Below are 19,709 nucleotides of genomic sequence, written 5' to 3' on the forward strand. Positions count from 1 at the left end.
ATCTCTCTTTAGTCCCCTTCAATTTGGAACGTGTCCTCAACCCGTTTTTTTGTTTCGTGATCCTGTCATGACATTTCTACGCCAGTTATGAGTGTTTTGTATCAGAATGCCCTTGTGCTTGGGTTTCTCCGCTCTTTCCTCCTGCTTCGATTCCTGCATCTGGGGCAGGAATATCACAGAGGTGCTGCTGTGCTCTTCCCAGGAACACATCACGTGTGCCACATTGGGAAGCACATGATGTCTGCTTGTCTCCTTACCCGTGATGTTACCTGTGATCGCCTGGTTAAGGCGGGGTGTCTGCCAGGTTTCTTCACTTGCAAAGCTACTGTTTTCCCTTTTGTAATTAACCAAGTAGGTTAAGGTCTGGTAGGAAGACACTTGAAGACAATGTAAATATCCAGTTCTCCCTCAAACTTTCACTCACAAATTTTGGCAACCATCGATCATTCCTGCCTGAATCAAATATCAGTATGATGGTTGCAAAATGGGGCTTTTCTAACTGTCAGTTCTCTTTTAAACCAACTGCATCAGGGGAAATTCTCCTTTTGGTGCCACTGTGCCTTTAAACACCCTCTCCAGTACTTGCTATGCTCTTTTGTTGTTTAAAAATAAATAAATAAAGATGCAGGGCTCGTGGGAAATGAGGGTAATGGCACCCCACTCCGGTACTCTTGCCTGGAGAATCCCATGGACGGGGGAGCCTGGTAGGCTGCAGCCCATGGGGTTGCTAAGAGTCGGGCACGACTGAGCGACTTCACTTTCACTTTTCACTTTCATGCATTGGAGAAGGAAATGGCAACCCACTCCAGTGTTCTTGCCTGGAGAGCCTGGTGGGCTGCAGTCTATGGGGTCGCACAGAGTCGGACACGACTGAAGTGACTTAGCAGCAGCAGCTAGAGTTTACAAGCGATGCCTGATTATGGCAGACAATGTGAAGCTGCTACCTGAATGACTGGTTTAAGGAACTATTCAACTAGTCTATGTTTCTGCCTCCAACCTGTATCTTGACTTAATGATTGCCTGATGGGAGAGGTTTATGAAGGGAAGGTGGGTCCCCTCCCACTGCCCCAGGAACCACTCCCCACCCCCACCTCCCTGCCCTCTGCCACTACCATCCAAGAGCTGCCAGACCCAGAGCTCCTCCCTGACCTGCTGCCTTTTGACCTCCACCAGGCTGACCTACAGCTGTGTGAGCTCCAAGGGGCTAGCCCACCTGACATCTGGTCTGAGCCATTGTCACCATCTGGAGGAGCTGGAGTGAGTCACGGATTGGAAGGGTCTGGGAACCCAGCTGAGGGAAGGGGTGGAGAGGACAGTTGGGCCTTTGCTAAAGTGGGTGGTGGGAATTTAGACTATTACTTTTTTCCCTGATGAAGGCCAGCAACTCTGAGTGTGGTTTAGGGAAGGCTGAGTGCTGCGTTCTTGGTCCTGACTTTATCAGTCACATCAGACCTTGAACGAGTAACTGTGCCTCTTTAGACTTGGACTAGGCTTAGACTAGAGTAGACCTACAGCCTCATCTGTAAACTGGGGCTCATCACCTTTCTCTGTCTAGAGTGGTGTTGGGTACAGAGAGAGCTTAGCGGCAGAAGGGATCACTGAATGTGTGTGTGTACGTGTCCCTTGTCCCTGGCTTCCTCTGGTACAGCCATCATCCAGAGCATCCTTTCTCAGGTGGGTCAGCTATGACTACAATGCGCCCCTCCTTGGGGACCCCTGAGCCTGACCCTTGGGGCCAGGAATGCCCCCATGGAGCCTGGATAGGAAGCGTGGTCTGGGACCTGCAGACCCAGAGCTAGTCTCCTAGGGGTGACTCAGAGGGTGTGGAGGCGCTGATGAGACAGCTCAGCTCCAGGGGCTGGGCAGGCTTTTCTAACCCTTATCTCATGCTTGGTCCCCTCCAGCTTGTCTAACAATCAACTTGGAGATGAGGGCACCAAGGTGTTGTTGGGGGCCCTTGAGGGCAAGTGCTGGCTGAAGAGGCTTGAGTAAGTGGTGGTGGTTAATGGGGGTGGGGGCAGGGGTCTTGGGAGCATGCCTCAAAACTGTTGTATCTCTTATGAACACGACTGTCACTGTCCTCGATGGACCCAGGTGAGCTCAACGCCCTCCCTTTTTACTTCCTTACCTGGCTCTTGAGTGTTAACTAAAATACCAGCTCATAAGAAACAGAACACCCAAAGCAACCCAACCCAGAACTATATTAACTCATGTCGTGGAAAATGACAAGGCAACTGACTTCAGGCTTGGCTGGATCCAGGTTCTGTGTTTGTTCCTCTTTTTCTTTCTTTCTCTGTCTCCCCACCTTGACTTCATCCTCATCTGTAAAACGGAGATGACTGTGTATCACATTATCTCTACATGGCCCTTAATATGTGCTTGCTTACCAATCAGTAGTCTGAGTCCAGTGTGATTCAGAGCATAGAACTGCTGCCCGAATGACCTTAATCATTTGTACAGAGAACCAGCATTTGAATTTCCCAGTGCAGGTTTGTTTGTACAGTTATTTTTTAAATACTACGTGGCTGTCTTGGAGATCGCTGGTCATTGCTGAGCACTCGGGGTCCACATTGGGGACCCACGCCCACTATGCTAAGTCCTCTGGTGGCCTCCTCTCCTCTAGCCTCAGCCACCTCCCACTGGGCGGCTCCACCCTGGCTGTGCTCACTCAAGGACTAGGCCACATGACACTCCTGCAGAGCCTCCGGTGAGTGACCCCGTGGGAGTGAGTGGGGGGCATACTGCCCAGCTTTGCTGGGACCACCCGTCCAGGGGAGCCCTGGGGCACCTTCCTGAGAACCTCCATGGCTCCCGTCCTCGGGACATTCCTGTACCCTCCCAGGTTAGTGTCACAGCCTTCCACTACCCAGGTGGCTCAATGAGTAAAGAATCTGCCTGCAATGCAGGACACGTGGGTTCGGTCCCTGGGTTGGGAAGATCCCCTGGAGGAGGAAGTGGCAACCCAGTCCAGTACTCTCACCTGGAGAATCCCATGGACAGAGGAGCCTGGCGGGTGACAGTCCACGGGGCTGCAAAGAGCTGGACACGACTGAGCGGCGGAGCACACACATGCAGCCTCCTCCTGGAGAACGGCCCGAAGGGGCTGGGCCTGAGTCCTGGGGCAGCCCTCCATGTACACAGATTCATCCTGTGTTCTTGTTTCTGATTCATGATGTGGGTGGCCTAGACTCTGCATTTCAAGCTCCCAGGGGATGCCCATTCTGGGGGCCACAGACCCCACTTTGAGCAGTGACAGTCTCGTCTCAGAGCTGATGACCTTGATATTCTACCCTGTGCCCCTGGCCACTTTGATAAACAAATAGCCCATGTTCTTTTCGTGTAGTCTTTCAAAAGAGGAAATATTGTGACTCTAAACAAACCTAAGACAGGGTAGAGCACGTAGGATATGAGCTCAGAGAGTTTGGGGGACCAGGCCATTTCACCCTAAATTAATTCACCTAAAGGAGGCTCCCGAAAAATTAGTTTGCAAAACAAAAGACAGCAAAACAACCCTCAGACTAATACTTTGCGTCAGCTGTTTTCGTTTGGTTCCCCACGGTCCCTCCCACCCCCACCTTCCCTCCCCCACCCCCACCCCCACCCCCTGCTACTCAACAGAGGCAGGGTGTGGTCAAGTGCAGAAAAGACCATAAATTGACTGGGTTTAAGGAAAAGCCCACTATTTGTATAGATTAGAGCAGGGTGAGTTGTGAGAGACATGTGATATTGACATTCAGCTGGGCTGGCCTGAAGATCCCCGACTCGGGTGCTGAGGCGAAGCCTGGCCAAACCAAAAAATGAGGCTACTGTTCCAGGCCAATGGCTCTGGGCTTCCATTTCCACCTTGCCTGTGAGTCCCTGGGAGTCTTTGGCCCATCACATCTCCTCCCTGGGCCTCTGATTTCTCATCTGGATATTGGGTACAGTCTGCCCACCTTGCCCATTCCCATCCCCTGAAAGTTTTGTGACTGGTATATGAGTTCTTGGATGTGTAAAGGCTTTGTAAACTGTAGAGTGCTGAGCACAGCACTTGCAAATGCCTTTACTCCTGACTGAGGCCTGCTTCTCCAGTCTGAGCAGGAGCAACATCGATGATGTCGGCTGCTGCCACCTTTCAAAGGCTCTCAGAGCTGCCACCAGCTTGGAGGAGCTGAGGTGAGTTGCCTGTCCCTCCCCCAGACCCAAGACAACTTTGGCAGGGCAAGGTGACAAAAGTAAGGGGCTCCTTGAGGACACTCTTCACTTCTTAGTCTTGTCCCCTTCACCCACTTCTATACTGCATAACCCCAGACCCAGGATCTTGGGAGACCCAAAGATAGGCTATAGGATATTGATTGCAGCAAGAAGGATTTAGGTCAGACACCAGGGGGATCATCCTAAACAGAAGACAAGAGTTTGGAATCCTCACCCATCACAGGGTGAGGGGACTTACCAGCGTGGCTTGAGGCCCTTCTCTAGACTCCAGCCTCCTCTTCTGGGATGGAGACAAGATGGGTGGTGGGCTGACACTTCCGGTTCTCCTGCTGTTTTCTCCCCAAGCTTGAGCCACAACCAGATCGGAAACACCGGTGCCCAGGACTTAGCTGCTATCCTGCCAGGGCTCCCTGAGCTCAGGAAGATAGAGTGAGTGGCCAGCCCTCCAGACAGGGGCCCTCGGCATCCACGCTATGGTCTGGGGAGACTGTGGCTTCCTCCCCTAACCCTGGTGTTCAGGCAGTGGGGCTGGTTACCTCCTGACACTGCTGATTCGGGGACCTTGAGCCAGCCCAGCCCCTGCTCCTCTCTGGGTCTCTCTGCCTCATCAGTGGGTGGTGGGGGTGCTGTGGGTGGTGGGGGGCCCAGCGGATGTGGTGGGGTAAGGCATAAGGGAGTCGAGAGTCTGACATCTGCCCCTCTTCAGCCTCTCAGCGAATGGCATCGGCCCAGCAGGGGGAGCGCGGTTGGCAGAATCTCTCACCCTTTGCAGGCACCTCGAGGAGCTGATGTGAGTGTCTGCCCGGGGGGGCTGCCCTCTGCCCTCTGTGTCCTTGTGGCCCACCTGGCACTTGGGTCCCCCACTAGGCACAGGGCAGGGGTCTGGAGTAGGCCAGCCTGGTGCTCAATTTCATCCCTTCTCTTTTTCCAGGCTTGGCTGCAATGCCCTGGAAGACTGCACAGCCCTGGGTCTGGCCAGGGGGCTGCCCCGGCACCTGAGGGTCCTGCAGTGAGTGGCCCCTGTCTGTGGTGTGTGCAGGGTTAGCGGAAAGCCCCTCCCACCCCCGCCAGGAGCACTAGGGGGTCAAGGCCCCATCGCTGAACGGCCGTGCCGTAGGAGAAACTGGGATGTGTCCTGGGCTAACTGCCCTACCTCTGAGGCCGGGAAATCAGAGGACCCAGCTAGTCTGGGCTCAGCCACCAGCCTTTGGCCAAGCCCCTGCCCTTTCTGAGTCTCAGTTTCCTCGTCTGTAAAAGAAGAACAAGGATCCCAGCTTGGTGTACCCTGTGAGCCAATCTCCGAGGGTAAAGGAGGAAGTGTCAGCAAAGGGCTGTGCAGGAGCAAAGCACCCCATAGCATGGCCTCGGCACTTTACAGTTTATGTTCAGGGTCTCGTCTGAGCCCTGTGAGACCGCGATTTCTACCGGCTCCATTTTCCAGGCAAGGGAACTAAAGCCAGGAGAAGTATGGAAAGCTTACCCTATTGCCCTATTCATACGTGGAGGAGCCAGGCCTTGAACTTGGGATCTCAGATCCCAAAGCCAGGGCCCCTTGATACCCGCCTATGTCCTGTGTGGGGCCGGGGGGCGAGGGTGGGGGGTTGGGGTGGCAGTTACCCAGAGAGGGTCTAAGGTCTGGCAGTGCAGCCTGAGATAGGCTGAGGCTGGGGGGATCCAGCCCCTCCCAACCCCCATACCTGCCCCTCCAGGCTGCCCTCACCCCTTCCCTTTCCCCAGCCTGCCATCCAGCCATCTGAGCCCAGAGGGGGTGCTGAGTCTGGGCCAGGCCCTGGATGGATGCCCACATGTGGAAGAGATCAGGTGAGTAGGGGCCCTGGAACCTGGGCAGGGGGACAGGCCGGGAGGGTCTGGGGCTTCCACCCACGGCTGTCTCCCCTGCCCTGCAGCTTGGCAGAGAACAGCCTGGCCGGAGGGGTCCCGCGTTTCCATCAGGGGCTCCCAGTGCTCCGGCAGCTTGAGTAAGTAGCCTGCTCTGACCAGCTGGGGTGCTGTGGCAGGCAGCCCTTCTTTGGCTAAGCTTGACACCTGGGAAGGCTTTCGAAGTGACAGAGACCTCAGGTATGGGGGAGCCTGGGACAAAAAAGAGGGGGCACTTTCTTAAGACTCCCAGCATGTCCTAGCCCCTAGCTACTCTACTCCCTCCTGCTCTGATTGCAGGCTGGGGCACCCCTGACTCAGACACCTCCATCCCATCCCCTTCTTCTCTCCAGCCTGGTGTCGTGTGAGATTGACAACCAGACTGCCAAGCCCCTCACTGCCAGCTTTGTGCTCTGTCCGGCCCTGGAAAAAATCATGTGAGTGCTTGGGGGGCTAGCCCGGAGCTGGGAAGAGCAGCCACCTGGGGGCCTGGTTCCTTCCTCCCTGGAGGCCTTCTGGTCTCACATGGGGAAGGTCATTCTTGCTCAAACCTTCTCTCGAAGAACTTTTAACACTTGAGCTGCAAGTGTTGTTGGTCTAAGTTGCCAAAGGTCCCCAAACTTTTTGGCACCAGAGACCAATTTTCTGGAAGACAAGTTTTCCATGGACTATGGGGGTTGCGGGGGATGGTGTCAGGATGATTCAAGCACCTTACATGTATTGTACACTGTATTGCTATTATGATATCAGCTTCACCTCATATCATCAGGCATTAGATCCCGGAGGCTGGGGACCCCTGCTCTAAGCCATTCAGCCTCTTCCCCAGCTAAGGAGGGTGGGAGGGAAGGTGGACCAGGTGGATATGAGCTGGATGGTCAGAACCATTGCCCCTGACTCTCCCGTTGGGAGGCGCCTGGATGGACCACCCCACCTGGCTGATGGAGTCTTGATTTTCAAACCACCTGTTGGTAGTGAAGAGTGGCTGAAACCAGCAGGCCCCCTGACCTTCCCCCTGACTGTGTCCACCTCTCCCTTGGCAATCAGAGGTGCTTGGACCTTGGGGCCTGGCAGTATTGCCTCAGAGATAAACTAGACTGCCAGGACCAACCTGGACCTCTGAGCATACCAGAAGAAAATGTAATTTCCTTAAGTACAGGATATATATAATTTTATAAGATTTTAGGTTTGCGTCCTGAAGATTTTAATTCTTCTCATTACTTTATACAACAAAGAGAAAGTCTCAGATCAGTGCTCACTCACCCAACATGGGTGATTGCCCCTTTTTAGTCAGCAGGGGGGCAGACCACGGGGTCAGCACTTTAGGGAGGACACAGGTTCCAGTTAGGAGTGAATGCCATTGTTTGCCCTGTTGTATCCTTGTAACTACTTTCTGGTTAGGGTCCCCAACACAGGCTTCTCATTCATAGTAGTGATAGATGTTTCTGAAGATGAATTTCTTAAAGTGAATAAAAGAGGGGATAGAGGACTGATTTAAAGAAAAATGTGAAACAAATAATAATATAGGTGGTGGTGCATGGATGTGGCAAAGTCAGGAGGGAGGCCTGTGCATGGTGGAAGTTTAGATCCTGATGTTTCCACAGTCACGTGTCCTGAACTCTCAGGACAGCCAGCTCCTAAGCTGTCTGGGTTCCTGTGGGATGACCAGCTCGGGAAGGGGGCTGGGGGGAGTAGGGAGGAGCCCTCTGTGCCTGGTACAGTCTTCAGGGAGGGCACACATGTCCCCATCAGGCACCTCTCTGGTGCCTGCACAGCAGCCCCCAGCCCTCCCCACTGCCACCTTGTCTCCCTCTCTCGGCTCTCCTGCTGCTGACTTTTGGACCCCTCCCTACCCTGCAGGCTCTCCTGGAATCTGCTCGGGGATGAGGCAGCTGCTGAGCTGGCCCGGGTCCTGCCGCAGATGGGCCGGCTGAAGAGAGTGGAGTATGATGGGCACATCTGGGGAAGCCAGAAGGGAATGGGAGGACCAAAGGGGGCCCTGTGTCCTGGGGAAAGCCAGGAGGTCACTGGGTCAGGCCCCTGCCTCCAGGAAGCCCTCCTGGACTTCCCCACTTTGTCCATTAGCTCTCCTGGGTCCCAGTCTTCAGCCTTCCCACTGGACTGTTGAATGTTGAGTTCTCTAAGCAGAATTGTGGGGAGCCTATGTTCCCCAACCTTGTCCTGGGGAAGAGACATAGGGAAACCCCCTAGGCCATCCCCTCCCCATCTCATCTCAATCTCTTTCCCTTTGTTGTCCATCTGGAAGCCTGGAGAAAAATCGGATCACAGCTTATGGAGCCTGGCTCCTGGTTGAAGGGCTGGCACAGGGATCTGGCATCCAAGTTATTCGGTAACAGCGCTTGTGGGGGCAGAGATGGTGGGGGTGGGGTGAGCATACCAGCCCTACAATGTAAGAAGACTTCCTGTAGGAGGAGGCAGGACCTAGATTGGGGATTATTAAAGGATACTTGGACCCACTCTTCAGGGATTTGGCAGCAAACAGACCCGGATCAAACCCCAGCTCTGTCAGTTACCAACTGTGCAATTTCACATCAATAACTCGACGTCTTTGAATCTCAGTTTCCTCATTTGTAAAATGGCAATAGTGATAGTGTCTACATCAGAGAGCTGCTCCGCAGACTAAACGATCAGATTAAGCCCCGAGCACAATGCCAGGTACATGGTAAGCACATAACATGGTAGCTGTAATCAGGGCCAGTTGTATAGGTTGTGTACTACACCAGGGCACAGCATCTAAGGGACACCATTCACATAGTAGAAGTATTACATTTCTAGTGGTAGTGAGGTGTCTCTCTCTATAAAATTCAACATTACGACAGTCAGACAATGGAAGTGGTGTCATAAAGAAGGGGAGCTTTTTTCTCATTTATACAATGTGTCATATGAGCATGGCTCTGGGGAAGAGGCTAGCTTCTGGGGAAGAAAGTGGAGGGGACTTCTCTAGTAATCCAGTAGTTACAGGTCCATGCTTCCACTTCAGGGGGCACAGGTTCAATCCCTGGTCCAGGAACTAAGATCCTGCATGCTGCAAAGTGCAGCAAAAAAAAGATGGAGTAGAAGAAGTTAGGGTGAGCGTGGGGGGGATACCATCTCCCGAAGGCAGCCATGCTGGCCTTCCACCTGCTCTTGCCTGCCACCTAACTCTGACAGCAGCTCTTCCCCTTTGGGGCCTCGGTTTCCCCATCTGTAGGTAGGACAGAGGGCAGAGAGAAGAGGGTAAGTGAGCAGCGCCCAGTGCTAAGTGTCTGTCTCTGTGCCCGGCAGCCTCTGGAATAACCCCATTCCCCCGGACATGGCCCAGCATCTGCAGAACCAGGAGCCCAGGCTGGACTTTGCTTTCTTTGACAACCAGCCACAGGTCATCCCTCGGGGTACCTGATGGTGCCCTCAAGTCCCTTTGAATCCAGCCGAGTGATGCCAGTTTTCATCCACGAGGATAGAGGGCTCATGAAAAAAGCTGGCTGTCCCTGGATCAAGAGGGAGAAACACGCTTTTCCTGCAACAGTCTTCAGGGAGGACATTTTTGGTGACAAAGAGTGGAGTATGACTACCCTACATCCCTTGGGACATGCATGACCCATCAGGAACATGAAGCACAATGAGCATGTCATGGTGTGGCGTGTGATGTGGAAGGTCACGCATGGCAACATTCCATGTGACATTGCATGATACCTGCAATGTGGCCTATGGGTCAATGGCATGGGTCCCGGCACTACATGTGATGGGTGGTGCGTTTATGAGACGTGACAGACGTCCAGGTCTTGTGCCATGTGACTGGCCATATTCCCTCGGGCTGGTCCAAGATCTAATTTATTACTTTTTAAAACCAAATCTGTATTTATAAATTGCATTTCCAGAGCAGCTAAACCAGGGAATGTCTTCTGCCCAGAATGGGCTGGGGAGACTGTCCAAGCACTGACAAGCCAGGAATTTAGCCATGAGGCTTCTGAATGAGTGTCTTCCTGCCTCAAGTCTCAGTTTTCCCATCTGTAAACTGGATCACCCCCTCTCCCTTAATTTCTAAGGACTTTTGGGTCGAGCCAGCATGACCTTGGACGGGCCCAGTCTGTGTGGTGTAAGGGACAAAGCTAGGCCTAAGGGTGCAGGGGGCGGGGACTGTCCAGTCAAGGAAGACCGCTGGACCCAGCCACTACCTCAGCACAATCTGCACAAGTGCCCAGGGGCTGCGTGCCACACTGTGTCCTCATTACTTCCAAGCGGGGCCAAGGGTGGTCCTGCTGCACTGTAAGCCTAGTTTGACCAATAAATGTGGGTGGTCTTCCAGCCTCTAGTCTCTAGTCTGATGTGTTCTGCCACCTAGCCAAAGTCAGAAATGGTTCCCACCCCACCCTGGGGCCTGGAGAGCAGCCAGAACACAGAGAAACATGCTGAGATGAGCACTGGCCCAGGAGTCAGGAGACACGGGGTCAGGTCCAGACCCTGTCATGGTCTGTGATCACACGTAAGTCACCTCCTCTCTCCAAAGCTTACCTGTCGTGTCCGACTCTCTGCAACCCAACAGACTGTAGCCTGCCAGGCTCCTCTGTCCATGGACTCTCCAGGCAAAAATACTGGAGTGGGTTGCCATTTCCTCTCCAGCGGATCTTCCCAACCCAGAGATCGAACCCTGGTCTCCTACACTGCAGGCAGATTCTTTCTCATCTGAGCCACCGGGGAAGCCCGAGCTTACCTATACCATAAGGCTATTGTAAAAGCTCTTAGTGTTAAAGAGTCTTTGTTTGGCTTGCGGTATATCTACACTCTTCAATGATTTGTCGATATTTTAAATTGGGAACTTATACCTCAAATTCACCTTTCAGCTTCTCTTAGGTGCTAGCCCAGCATTCCTACTCAAGAGTAATCTGCTGGGGACATCTGAGGGTGTCCTTTAGATGTGGCGCACGTCCCTCAGTTTGTCACCATCCCTAGCACTCCCCTCCCTCTTGCTACTTGCCTGGGAACTCCTGGCTAAAAGGTTTCCACAGGCAGGTGGTACATTAAGAATATGGCTTTGGAAGTCAGATGGGCATGGAATGGAATGTGACTTGACCCCTTGCCACCAGCCCTCAAGGCCAGGAGCTGATCCTTTGTGTGTGAGTAACACCCCTGGCCTCCCAGGACTTTTGGAGGGGTCAGGGAGCAAGTACACAGAGTCCCTAGGATGAAGGAGGTATCTGTCACATACTCATTCATTACATACCCCTTTTAGGGCTGAATGTCATATGAAGTGGAGAGGTGTCTGAAGTGGCAGGTGGAGAGCACCCCCTGTCCATCACCCACCTGTAGGTTGAACAAGTTGGTATCTGGGGAGCCTTCATCCAGAGCTGCAGTCCCTTGTGAAAAGCGGAGCAGGGAGGGTGCAGTTACTACTGAGCCCCACTGGAGGGCAGGCTGGCCCACTGGCAAGTCCTGAGATTGCTTCAGCGCTGAATCCAGAAGTTAGGTGGTGATGCTGGAGGCTGGCATGGAGTGGGGCCAGCAGCCTGGTCATGGGGGAGAAGGGTGGGCAGGCAGAAGATTCAAGAAGTTTACCTGGAAACCTTGAGCCCTAATTCAGTCTTTCCCTTCTGGGAAATGACGCCAAGGCCATCATGGTGCACCTTCACACTGAGGGGATTTGTACTGCCTTCTCTTGTCTAAGACTGGAGGATGAATTCCTCAAAGCCTGAGGAGCCCTTGACCATGGAGGTCACAGCTGAGGAAGGAACAGCGTGGATCGAAAGCTCCAGGCCAGGTGGGTTGCACACCAAGCAGAACCCAAAGCTCAGAGCCACTCTTCATTTGCTGCTTGTTTTCCCTTCTTTCCCTTTTGCTGCTGCTGCTGCTAAGTCGCTTCAGTCATGTCCGACTCTGTGCGACCCCATAGATGGCAGCCCACCAGTCTCCCCCATCCCTGGGATTCTCCAGGCAAGAACACTGGAGTGGATTGCCATTTCCTTCTCCAATGCATGAAAGTGAAAAGTGAAAGTGAAGTCACTCAGTCGTGTCCTTGTTCAAGTTCTAAACTCCAAGAAACTTGCAGCAAATGCCTGGAAATAAACCTCAGCACTGTCAGCCCTGAAGAGCTGCCCAGGCTGACGTCAGGGACAGTTACCATGCTCATATTACTAAAAAACTTACTCTCTGGGGACTTCCCTGGTGGTCCAGTGGTTAGGAATCTTCCTTCCAATGCAGGGGGCCCAGGTTCCCTCCCTGGTTGGGGAACTAGAATCCCATATGCCATGGGGCAACTTAGCCCATGCACCACAGCTACTGAGCCCGCATGCCACAACCTAAGACCCAAAGCAGCCAAATAAATAAATATTTTTTAAATGGCCACACTTGGTTTCCTGGAGCATAGCAGCTTCAGTGTTCTTGCCTGGAGAATCCCCATGGATGGAGGAGCCTGGTGGGCTGCAGTCCATGGGGTCGCAAAGAATCAGACATGAATGAGCGACTAAGCACACTCACTTGGTTTAAAAAAAAGAAACTACCTTTCCCGCAACCAACTTGTTTCAAGGCTGGGACTATCTTTCTACCCCACACTCTTTCCTTCCCAAAGTAAGCCTCAGTTTAAACAGATAAATGAAAACAGATAAAACTCAAAGAAACCTAAGGCTCTGGGCCAGTAATCAAAATGGAGCTCCATGTGCTCACTCCGGCAGCACATGTACTAAAAAGATGCTCCCCGTTTCTGTGCCTGAGTCTTCTCACGAAGAATGTGACCAGGCTGGTGAGTTCCCAGGTCTAACTGCAAGGCTAGGATCAGCTCATTTTGCTACTTTGTCCCTTGGCCTCCATCCTATGGTTTTACAGACTCCCTTTCTGAAAGGAGTCACAGAACTTAGGTCTCAGATTCTCCTAAATTGCCCCCTCCATCCTTCCCCTAAACACATGTCTGAAGTTCACGCTCCGAGCCAGTACCTCTCCAGCTGAAAAAAAAAAAAAAAAAAAATCACCGTTATAGATACTGTCATGTGCACTGAACCATCTGAGGAGTTCATTAACGCAAATTCTGATTCAGCAGGTCTGGGGTGGGGCCTGGGATTCTGCATTTCTAAGAAGCGCCTGAGTGATGTCAGTGCTGCTGGTTGCACTGAGTAAAACCACAGACCAGTGAGTGGATCTCAAGCCGGACTGCATATTAGAATCATCTGAGGAGCTTTTTAACCTCCTTTCCTAAGAATGGAGTGGTACTTCGAAAGCTCCACAGGTGATTCTGATGTGCAGCCACGTTGGTGACCCACTAGAGTATGCTGCCCCTCAGGCGAGGTAAACCTTTACATGTATGTTCCTTATCTTGTCCTGTTAGATCCTGGTGACCCTCCTTCCCCAGATGAGGACACTGAGACCCAGAGATTCTTCCTAATTTGCTCAAAGGCAGTCTAGTAAGCATTGTGTGTGAAAGCTAGTAAATGCTAGTGACAGGAGTCGAACCTGGGTCTTTACAAACTTTTTGTTTGTTTTCTTAACAGTTTATTGAGATATAATTGACACATAGCACTGTATAAGTTTAGGACTTCCCAGGTGGCTCAGGGGTAAAGAATCTGCCTGCTAACGCAGGAGATGCAGGTTCAGTCCCTGGGTCTGGAAGATCCCCTGCAGGAGGAAATGGCAACCCACTCCAGGCAACCCAATCTCTGTCCATGGGATTTCTCCAACCTGGGAAATCCCATGGACACAGGAGCCTGGTGGGCTACAGTCCATGGGGTTGCAAAGAGTCGGACACAACTAAGCACGCATGCCCTGTATAAATTTAAAATGTATGATAAAGTGACTTATGAATACATACATTGTGAGATGATTACCATGCTAAGTTTATTAACATGCATCATTTCCTATAGATACAAATTTTTAAAAAAAAAAAAAGTTTTTTCCTTGAGAGAACTCTTAGGATCTACTCTCTTAACAACTTTCAAATTTTGCAACTGAATCCCACAGGCAGTGTCCTAGTTTCTGCATCTGTTTAGTGAGGGCAAGAGCAAAATGAGTCAAGCGCAAGGACCTACTTTCTCCAGGTGCTAAGATGACCTGATGGCTCATCACTGCACTCCCTCAGGTGGGGTCCAAATCCTCGGCTGGCTGCCTCTCCTGGTGAGAGTTCTGTAGGACTTCACCCTCTGGGAACTCCTCAAGGCCCATAGCCACGTCTCAGTGACAATGTTCTCCATTTTACAAATGAGGCCCAGAGACGCACAGATGTTCCCAAAGTCACACAGCAAGTATTTAGTGGAGCTCCAATGACAACTTTGGAGCATTTAAGGAGGGAGGACTTTGGGGCGGTCCTGGCTGGGGTCTGTGTGTGTTCCTCAAAGAGAAGACCCCCTAGGAAGGCACAGGGGCTCTATGACCTGCTAGCCTTGCCTCTGGCCCTCAGCCCCACCCTTATGTGGGCAAGGCCAGGCTTGAGGGCAGTGGCCCCAGACAGAACTGTGTGTGCCATCTGGACATATCTGGAGCTCCCTGGATGAGACCTTGCAGTGGCTGGTTTGGTAAAGCTCCCAGGAGCAGCTGGTCTTCCTCCCTCCCACAGCCACCCCAGCGCAGCACCCCACCCCCACCCAGTGTGACCCCAGAGCTGGAGCCCTGGCCCCTCAACCCCACCTTCCGCCTTTGGAAGCCACACCTTGTTGCTCATCCCACACCAGCCCCAGCCCTGCCCTGGCTGCCTGGAAATTGACCTTTGCCCTGAGGGGGAGGTGACAGAAGAGGAACTTTCCCTAGAGAGCAAACACCAGATGGGGTCCTCGGGTTGCGTCTCGGAGGCCAGAACCCTCAGTCTTCTGTGCCATAGTCCCCACCTCTGCACCCACTTGCACCCTGCAGTACAAGACCTGGGCTGGTGGGCATGTCGGGCCGATAAAGGGCAAGTCCGAGGAAGTGGGGGAGTCCTGGGCATCCTCACCCTGGAAGGAGCTATCTCTGCATTAGAGCGACTACAACCCTGGATCTTAAAAGTAGTAATAACAACAGGCTAGCCCTGTTGTCCAGGCATGCCTGGTACCAGGCTAGACACCAGATACTAACTCTGTCCTTTCCTTTTACAGAGGAGGAAACTGAGGCCCAGAGGATTGAGTGCTCTCACCTAGGTGGTCACTGGACAGGCTGGAATGCAAACCAGGGGCCACAACTCTGTGCCTGAGATGTAGGAGTGGGATGAGCCACACCCAACTCTCAGTGAGATCCTGGAGTGGGATGTCTCTATCACTAATGCGTCTCTACATCAACCCCCTTTGTGGGTTGATGGTATTTTCTAAAGATGGTCACCATAATATCTCCCCTCCCACATGGTCTTCCTAAAGATAAAGATAATTCCTAAAACCTCCTCTCATCTAAAGGTGGGGCCTATGGAACGAGCCAGTGACTGTAGTCAAAGAGACGTTATACGAATTCCAAAGCCGAGTCCTAGAAAAGATAATAAGGCATAAGGCTTCCACCTGGTTCCCTTGGATACTCGCACTTGGAACCCAGCCGCCACGCTATGAGGAAGCCCAGGCCACATGGAAGGGTCACAGGTAGGTGTTCCAGCCGCAGTCCCAGCTGACAGCCAGCATTGATTGCCAGATAAATGTGTAAGAAAACTTCTAGATAACTCCAGGCCCGGCCACGGCCTGACTGCAAATCTGTGAGAAATCCTGAGCAAGAACTGCCATAGTTGAGCCAGCAGGCCCCCAGAGCCCTGAGAGATGACAATGCTTGGGGTGATTTAAGAGGTAGTGTAGATTACTGGACACGCTCCATCCTCACCCTGCTTACACACACCTGAGGCCAGCCAGGGCCTCCGACACAGGTGGTGCTGCTTCAGTCAGTCTAATCCATGGGCCATAGGTGCCTGTGGACACACACACCCTCCTATCAGCCCTTTTTAGAGAAATGGAGGCTTCCCAACTGTGCACAGAGAAGTCTCTATCAGGGCAAGAAAAGACTTCAACATTTTGTAGTAACAGCCCTGTATTGTGTGTGGATCAAAGACAGACCATAGAATCCACCGTGATGGACAGCTGGCCTTAAACAAGTGACCTCTATGCTCTCCTAATTCCTGACATTAAAAAAAAAAAAAGCTTTATTGAGATATAATTCACATGCTATAACATTCACCTCTTTAAAGTATACAAGTCAATGGTTTTGAATATATCTACAGATGTGTAACCATCACTATAATTTTATAATTTTTAACTAATTAGCCTGAGCCAGGTCTTAGTTGCAGCACTCAGGATCTTTGATTTTCTTTGTGGCATGTGGGGTCCTTAGTTGAAGCACAGGAATTCTTATTTGCGGGATCTAGTTCCCTGACCAGGGATGGAACCCGGGGTGCCCTGCACGCGAGTGCAGAGGCTTAGCCACTGGACCACCAGGGAAGTTCCCTTTGTACTTTTCATACAGTAGTATGATTGCCTGGGCCACGGTCTTGCCTCTGAGAGGTGAGCACCCTAAGGGAAGGGCTCTCAGCTTGGATTCACCACCATCCATCCCAGCGCCTGGCTCTTCTGCTCTGGAGCGAGGAGAGGAGAGGGACGCTAGGGGTCAGATCAATCAGGAAAGGCTTCCTGGAGGAAGAGGGGCTGCAGCTGGCTCTAAGAATGACTCTGGATTGGTTTGCCCCACAGCTGGGCTGAGGGCTTTGAGGACTTTTAGGTGGAAGACAGAGGAGAGAGTTTGTAGGAAAGAAGGATGGATGGGGGAGCAAGCAGGCAGAGAACAAAGCTCAGAGCCCTGGGGCTGTTTAACAGCCGCCCTCTAAGGCTGCAAAGTGCCAGTGACTCAGAAGTGGAGGGAGGCTCGCTGGCTGCAACGTGAGTCTCCCAGTTAACCCTCGCCTGCCTGGAATGGAAAACTCACAACCCAAGTGCTCCGGGTTAACTCCAGTCCCTGAGCCCCGGCGCCAAGGGCTTTGGACGTGGACTTGAGGTCCGGAGACCTGTCCTCCACAGTTTGGTTAAATGAGGCTCCTGTCTGGAGCACTGGGACTAGGGAGAGGGGCGGGGGAGCAGGCACGGAAATACTGTCGAGTGACCTGTAGCTCGAAATCGGTGCCTCTAACAGGGAAAGAGGGCCGCCGCCGAAGGATGGACTGGGCGCCAGGCTCTCAGGGGCCCGCCTAGTCGCCCTCCCGCTGCCTAGTCCCAGGCACCGTTCGAACTGTCTTTATCCCATTGTCTCTGTCAGAGGAATACGTCTGTGTGGTATGTGTCATCTTCCCAGTTCCCGGCGGCGACAAGAAAACGCCGAGCTCTTTTACTAAGAAAAAAAGAAAAAAGGGGAGGAGTGGAGAAAAAACGCGGCGATCCCAGTGCTGTCAGTACAGTCCAGAACCAAACCCCGTGGTGCATCCCCCGAGGGCGCAGCGTTGAGTCCAACAGCCCTTGGGGTCGAGGCAGCAGGCGGCGCCCTACGGCCCCCCAGGCCCGGGCAGAGCCCACCCTGGGACCCTGGCGCACAGTGCAGGCAACTCGGAGGTGCCCGCAGCTCGGACTAGGCCGGCCTGGGGCGAGTGCGAGCCACCTTGCGTTCCGATCCGCGGAGTCCTAGCGGGCAACGTTAGGACCCTCGGATCCCCGCCTCGAACCCACGGGGCCCCGAGGCGCTGGGAGCCCGCAGCACCAGGGCGCGCCAGCCGCAGGGTCCGAACCACCGGCGGCGGGCGGGACAGCGCCCCCGCTCCGCCCGTGGGAGCGCTCGCCCCTCCAGGAAGCGCCCGCCTCGCCTCCCATTTCCCGCCCCACGCCCGCCCCCCTTCTCGGCCGAGGGAGGAGCCCGAGCGGCAGCCAACGCCGCCGCCGCCCGCCCGCCCGGCCCGGGAGGAGGACCGGACCGCTAGCGGCTGGGAGCGCACGCGAGCTGGCCATGGCCGCAGGGGCAGCGCCCTGAGCCCGTCCCGCGCCCGCGGGCCCGGCCGAGCAGGGGAGCGCCCTGGGATGCCCCAGTGGCCCGGAGCGCAGGGAGCGGCAGCCGCGCGGTGACGGGGAGCGGCGCCCGCCGGACCCGCGGTGAGCGGGGGCCCTGGCGGGCAAAGGGGCGGGCTGGGGCCCGTGGCGCGAGGGCTCAAGTTCGGCCTGGGGACTTGGCTTCTGGAGCCAGTGGCTAGCTGGAAGGAAGCTGGGTTCGGCTTCGAGGGGCTGCGGAGCCCCCAGCCCCTGCCACGGGCTCGCATCCAGACTCCAGCGTTTCGGTGACTCAGCTCCGACCCGGCCACGCGGGGGCGCCCTGGCGTCTTCCCGGACCGCGGGGGAGCCGAGGGCAGGGTGCCTGGAGAACAGAGGCGCCCTCCGGGGTCCGAGCCCAGCCGCGTCCGGACCCTCCTACCTCGCCCGAGGACCCTTGGGGGGAGGGAAGGCGTCGGGAAGGTGGAGTCCCGCCACCGTCGCAGCTGCGGAAGTCTTGGAGTCAGGCTGGCTCGCGCCGCTCCTCGCCAACTTTTGCCCTGCTCCCACCCGGGCCCACCACCCCCGCCTCCGCCCGCAGCCTCTGGGACCTGCTAGAGAATCAGTTCCCTGCCGGGGAAGGGAGAGTAAAGAGAGGGAGTGGAACTGGGCAGCTTCCCAGAAGTCGGAGTGTGTTTGCAAACTAGTTTTTTTTTGCAAAAGCTGTCTGGCACCTGTGTGTTTGGAGGGGGGGCGGGGCGGGGAGGGCGGAAGTGTGGGTAAAGAGCAAGACCCTTTCTTCCTTCCAGGTCCCCGTCTTCCCGCAGCGCTGTTTCTTTGGAAAGATAGAGGGCTCTGATTTTCCTCTTCCTATTCCATCCCCCAGCCTCGCTGGGCACGCCTCTTTGGGGAAGGGGCTCCTTCAGAGAGGGCTGGGATTTGCCCAGGGTCACAGGTGGAACTCAGGGCTCTGGTAGCCAGGTGGATGTGGTGCTTGCTGTTTGGGACTCCCCCTGGCCCTGTTACGTGTTGGGGGAAGTGACGAGGGGGCGGAGGATCTGGGAGAATTGTCCCACTGACCCTTAGTTTTTGCTCCCCTAGGAGTGTCAGTTGTCACAGAGGGATGGGGGAACTTTTTCAGTTTCTTGGGGGTACCCACAGCTTCAGTCATTGGGGAGAGAAGCCAGGTTGTAACCTTCAGGAGCTGCAGCCTGCCTCTGACCAGCCCTCATGGGGAGCTGGGGAGACCTGGGTCTGAACACCTAGCCAGCAGTGGGCCCCTGGCTGAAACCTTCCCTCTGAGTCTCCAGGTTGTCATCTGTAAAATGGGCAGATTGTCCACAGTCTATGAGTACAGAGGCAGGGTGTAAGCATAAAGAGTGGTTTTATTGCAGTACCTTGACGTCAAGCCCAGTGAGTGGGAATGCCCCAGGCATGTGACAGAGCTGGCCCGGGTGAGAGGGGTCACCCAGGCAGTTTTCTCTGTGGAAAGAACCGTGGGCTAAGAATGGGTACTCTTGGGTTCTGTCCCTCTGCCCCGTCCCTTTTTAGGTGCCTTGCCACTCCTAAGGCTTAAGGGCTTTTCCGGTGGTAAAATGAAGCAAAATATGACTCAATCCAGTTTACCGGGCTGCTGGGAGACTAGAACTGGGGGCAGGGGGCAGGTGTTCTGCAAAATTGGGTGCACTGGTGGACATGGGACCTTCCTCCCAGAGGCCATAAGATTTAAAAACTCAGGGATGTAAGAAGAGGGTTGGAGAGAGATCCTCAGTTTCTGTA

The 19,709-nt window shown here is 54.1% G+C and overlaps 2 protein-coding genes across 14 annotated transcripts in view; both read left to right on the forward strand.

Moving 5' to 3' along the window:
• Window positions 1-10,374, forward strand: part of NLRC5 (NLR family CARD domain containing 5) — a 91,280-nt gene extending 80,906 nt beyond the window's left edge. For 3 of the 12 annotated variants that reach the window (XM_069549897.1, XM_069549898.1, XM_069549901.1), the window contains 13 exons: window positions 1,174-1,257; window positions 1,905-1,988; window positions 2,624-2,707; window positions 4,072-4,155; window positions 4,540-4,623; window positions 4,901-4,984; window positions 5,126-5,203; window positions 5,932-6,015; window positions 6,102-6,173; window positions 6,426-6,509; window positions 7,930-8,013; window positions 8,336-8,419; window positions 9,355-10,374. In XM_069549897.1, coding sequence (XP_069405998.1) covers window positions 1,174-1,257; window positions 1,905-1,988; window positions 2,624-2,707; window positions 4,072-4,155; window positions 4,540-4,623; window positions 4,901-4,984; window positions 5,126-5,203; window positions 5,932-6,015; window positions 6,102-6,173; window positions 6,426-6,509; window positions 7,930-8,013; window positions 8,336-8,419; window positions 9,355-9,469 — 1,105 coding nt within the window. In that variant the 3' untranslated portion in view covers window positions 9,470-10,374. Of the gene's footprint in view, window positions 1-1,173; window positions 1,258-1,904; window positions 1,989-2,623; window positions 2,708-2,870; window positions 4,156-4,539; window positions 4,624-4,900; window positions 4,985-5,125; window positions 5,204-5,903; window positions 6,016-6,101; window positions 6,174-6,425; window positions 6,510-7,929; window positions 8,014-8,335; window positions 8,420-9,354 lie in introns of all 12 variants that reach the window. The other 9 variants (XM_069549899.1, XM_069549902.1, XM_069549904.1 and 6 more) reach the window with 5 other exon arrangements.
• A 7,416-nt stretch (window positions 10,375-17,790) lies between these two features.
• The window catches only part of CPNE2 (copine 2), a 52,584-nt gene continuing 50,665 nt past the window's right edge, over window positions 17,791-19,709 (forward strand). The window contains exon 1 of one of the 2 annotated variants that reach the window (XM_069549905.1): window positions 17,791-18,056. The gene's annotated coding sequence lies outside the window, so the exon portion shown is untranslated. The remainder of the gene's footprint in view (window positions 18,057-19,709) is intronic. The other variant, XM_069549906.1, reaches the window with a different exon arrangement.

This window comes from Ovis canadensis, chromosome 14 (genome assembly GCF_042477335.2).
Source record: "Ovis canadensis isolate MfBH-ARS-UI-01 breed Bighorn chromosome 14, ARS-UI_OviCan_v2, whole genome shotgun sequence".
NCBI classification, from domain to species: Eukaryota; Metazoa; Chordata; class Mammalia; order Artiodactyla; family Bovidae; genus Ovis; species Ovis canadensis.